The following is a 4,426-nucleotide window of genomic DNA, read 5'->3' as shown; positions in this document are numbered from 1 at the left end:
CAATTTGAGTTGAATTACTGAAATAAATGAACTTTTCCACGACATTCTAATTTATTGAGATGCACCTGTATATCCCAGCCTTTAGAAAAAAAAAAAGATTATTTTAAGAACTTCTCACCAAAAGGTTCTTTGGGAAACCCAAAATGATATTGCTGCAAACATTTTATTTTGGAACCTTTATTTTTAAGAGTGCAAGATGCAACTTTACAGTATTTGGAATAAATACAATTTTAAGTATCTAAATGCTTTTTGATCTTCACCATAGATGACAGCACTCAAAAAGAATTTAAACGTCTTACTGGAGCTAAAATCATAGCAGGTAGGTCTGCATTAATCATCCGCCCATGAATATTTATGAAGAGATGGAAAGTTTGAGCTTTCGGATCCTGCGGTCTGATTGGTGATTTTGGGGATTTATGAGCCGTCAAGCTCAGCTGGAGATCTGTATAAAACTGAGGCCATCATCAACCTGAAACACAAACCCACAGAATCGGCAAAACAGCTCGTGTTTTGAATCCTAGGTTTGGTTCTAAGTGCAGACATGCTCCTGAAAAGCGGATTTGTTTTACTCCTCGTTTTGGCTGCATCTGCATTTGGAACAGATCAAGAACCTGCACAACCTAGACGAGCACGATTCTCTGCCAACAGCCCCAGTAAGTATTATTTTCTTTATTGAACTGTGTTTTTGCTTTTTTTTTTTTTTTTTTTTAGGAGTATGCATGGTTAAATGTCCAGAAATTATTAGAAGATCTAAGCAACTTTAGGTTGCTTCAGGATTGCCTGTCTAGAAAAAATGTCCACTTTTTTTTTTCTTCTTCCTCCAGCTGAGGTTGCCCGCTGTCTGAACGGAGCTCTGCAGGTGGGCTGCGCAACTTTCGCATGTCTGGAGAATTCGACCTGCGACACTGACGGCATGCATGAGATCTGCAACGCCTTCCTCCACACTGCTGCGATTTTTAATACAGAGGTACAAAGCCTCGTTAACCAGAACCCTTTACTTAGTAAATCAAAATCATGCCTTTCTCATTTTCCGTTTGTTTTGCAATGCAAGTCAAATTCGTTTTTTAAAGGGTAAGACGTTTGTGAAAGAAAGCATCAAGTGCATCGCCAACGGTATCACCACTAAGGTCTTCCAGACCATCAAACGCTGTTCCACCTTCCAGAAGATGATTGCTGAAGTGCAGGAGGAATGCTACAAGAAGCTTGACATCTGCGAAGTGGCCAGATCCAATCCTGAGGCCATCGGGGACGTGGTCCAGGTGCCCAGCCACTTCCCAAACAGGTAATATAGCACGCGAACTTGTTTGGCATGCGTGATTGGTCCATATTAGACTTAAAGGGATAGTAGACGCAAATTAAAATTCGGTCATTTTAATTATGTACTCACTCTTTTCTTCCATGAAATAAAGAAAATGCTGATATTTTCTATACAATGGTAGTTAATAGCAATAAATAAATAAGTCGATTTGTTCAGTTTTTTTTATTTTTATTATTTGCAATTTTGCTTTAAACCAACGATAGGCTACACACAACAAAATAAACCGTGACAAAATATAAAAAATAAATATAATAAAATAAGTATAAGATGTTAACAAATTTTAACAATCCTAATGCAACATACTGTACAATATAAGGTAATGAATGCAATAATACACTCTCCACCTTATTTTGCGAGGAAGCTATTTTCTGTGAATGCGCGAGACTTCCGATTCATTAATTAAAATAACAAAGTGCAGTAAACGGTTGATAAACTATTTGTTTCAAGCCAGTGTACATTAAAATAATGCATTAAAATGGTAAAATATATGATAAGAAATAATAGTTTGCAATAGCAAGAAGCATAACGGGCTGTTTTTGTACAGCTAAAATAACTGGAAGCCAATGCCACCGGAAGCCTCGCACATTCAAAGTTACAGTTTTAAAATAAGGTGGATATTGTGTTATATATTTGAAGTCTTCTGGTGCCAAATGATAAATTTGTGTGAGGAACAGACCAACATTTAAGTTAAACTTATTTTATGGTGTTTTAATAACTTATTACATTTTTGGTACTTTTTGGAACTTAACAAACATGGTAACTTTGAACTGCAATGGCTATAAGTCAAATTTATGTTTCTCAGGGAAAAAAAACCCTAACATTTTTTGTTTAAATAATAACAGAATTTTACATTTTGAATTAACTATTCCTTTATATAATAAGCTTACTCAAAAGTGCATACTAATGCATCATACTTTGGTGTTGCAGGTACTACAGCACACTTCTGCAGAGCTTGATGGAGTGCGATGAAGACACCGTGGAGGTGGTGCGAGCCGGGCTGGTGTCCAGACTGGGACCTGACATGGCCACACTCTTCCAGCTGCTTCAAAACAAGCCCTGTCCACCTGAACCTGCTGCCGCTGGGCCTTCTGGGATTGAGGGCCACACCAGCTTCCGCTGGCCTCCCATGTTCAAGATCCAGCCCAACCTGCGCAACAGGGACCCCACGCACCTCTTCGCCAAGAAACGCTCAGTTGATGGAAGCTCTTAAGAGTCACATGACTGCACATCTTCAAAACTACCAGTTTGCATCATGTATCATGCTGATGTGTATAAGTGGAAGACGGTAATGAGTAATTAGTGAATGTAGTTTTATAATGGGACACAACAGAAATCTTTGCTTAGTTCACAAAAACCTACTTGATTCTTTAATTTAACATGCCAATGTCATTTATAGCATAAAAATGTTTTAGACTCTTAATATTTATTGCATTTTTGGTATATGGCCTAATGCAAGAGAAGCTAAATATTAGCATGAATTTTTGAAAAAGGAAGCCTGTCACCCTAACCAACTTTTATTCATATTTATTAGTGTACACTGAAAATTATTTATATTTCCTACCAAATGTAATTTATATAGTATATTATTGTTTATTGTAATCCGAGTCTGAAATGAAAGAGTCTTTATTCTTTAAGAGAGAGAAAACGACATATTTCTGGATATATGTTTCATATATGTTTCCTATGCTGGTCATGGGAAATATTATATATGATTAAGAAGGGCATACTTTGTTCATGTTGGTGATATTGCATAGTTGATGTGCTTGAATAGAAATAAAACTTCCCTGATATACTAAATAGTTTCATCTTTCATTGCTTACTGTATGAAATTTGTCCATGATGTATGTGGTCAATAGCATCCATAAAAACTCATCAAACGGTAATGTTTGCTGCATGTACTCGCAAGGGGGCGCTGCTTTCAAACACATTAATTACGTTCTTACAGTTTACCAGACAAAAAACACTCTTGTTGAAAAAGTAGTTGATTCCCTGTGGTCACATATTTCTCCCAACAATGAGCCGTGAGCTTACCGTATAATTTGTATATTTTTACATGTTACAGTAGGAAATCATTTCTTATTAGAACTTCACAATTTGACTCGCCAAAAAGTTTTTGACCCAACCCAAATGCTATATGGCCACACTCTTCCAGCTGCTTCAAAACAAGCCCTGTCCACCTGAACCTGCTGCCGCTGGGCCTTCTGGGATTGAGGGCCACACCAGCTTCCGCTGGCCTCCCATGTTCAAGATCCAGCCCAACCTGCGCAACAGGGACCCCACGCACCTCTTCGCCAAGAAACGCTCAGTTGATGGAAGCTCTTAAGAGTCACATGACTGCACATCTTCAAAACTACCAGTTTGCATCATGTATCATGCTGATGTGTATAAGTGGAAGACGGTAATGAGTAATTAGTGAATGTAGTTTTATAATGGGACACAACAGAAATCTTTGCTTAGTTCACAAAAACCTACTTGATTCTTTAATTTAACATGCCAATGTCATTTATAGCATAAAAATGTTTTAGACTCTTAATATTTATTGCATTTTTGGTATATGGCCTAATGCAAGAGAAGCTAAATATTAGCATGAATTTTTGAAAAAGGAAGCCTGTCACCCTAACCAACTTTTATTCATATTTATTAGTGTACACTGAAAATTATTTATATTTCCTACCAAATGTAATTTATATAGTATATTATTGTTTATTGTAATCCGAGTCTGAAATGAAAGAGTCTTTATTCTTTAAGAGAGAGAAAACGACATATTTCTGGATATATGTTTCATATATGTTTCCTATGCTGGTCATGGGAAATATTATATATGATTAAGAAGGGCATACTTTGTTCATGTTGGTGATATTGCATAGTTGATGTGCTTGAATAGAAATAAAACTTCCCTGATATACTAAATAGTTTCATCTTTCATTGCTTACTGTATGAAATTTGTCCATGATGTATGTGGTCAATAGCATCCATAAAAACTCATCAAACGGTAATGTTTGCTGCATGTACTCGCAAGGGGGCGCTGCTTTCAAACACATTAATTACGTTCTTACAGTTTACCAGACAAAAAACACTCTTGTTGAAAAAGTAGTTGATTCCCTGTGG

At 36.7% G+C, this 4,426-nt stretch overlaps 1 protein-coding gene across 2 annotated transcripts; it reads left to right on the top strand.

Moving 5' to 3' along the window:
• The first annotated feature begins 329 nt into the window (after positions 1-329).
• Positions 330-4,207, top strand: LOC107658607 (stanniocalcin-like). 2 transcript variants are annotated; one of them, XM_016447216.1, is made up of 5 exons: positions 330-653; positions 825-967; positions 1,071-1,282; positions 2,246-2,339; positions 3,453-4,207. In XM_016447216.1, the coding sequence occupies exons 1-5, from the start codon at positions 542-544 to the stop codon at positions 3,639-3,641; spliced, it is 750 nt and encodes a 249-aa protein (XP_016302702.1). In that variant the 5' UTR covers positions 330-541; the 3' UTR covers positions 3,642-4,207. The 2 variants fall into 2 exon arrangements, with proteins under 2 accessions (XP_016302702.1, XP_016302701.1); XM_016447215.1 differs by lacking the exon at positions 3,453-4,207 and having other exon boundaries at positions 2,246-3,092.
• Positions 4,208-4,426: the final 219 nt, after the last annotated feature.

Source organism: Sinocyclocheilus anshuiensis, unplaced genomic scaffold (assembly GCF_001515605.1).
Source record: "Sinocyclocheilus anshuiensis isolate Anshui unplaced genomic scaffold, SAMN03320099.WGS_v1.1 scaffold343, whole genome shotgun sequence".
Lineage (NCBI taxonomy): Eukaryota > Metazoa > Chordata > Actinopteri > Cypriniformes > Cyprinidae > Sinocyclocheilus > Sinocyclocheilus anshuiensis.
The sequence above is the reverse complement of the archived record's forward strand: the minus strand, read 5'-3'. Positions and strand labels throughout refer to the sequence as shown.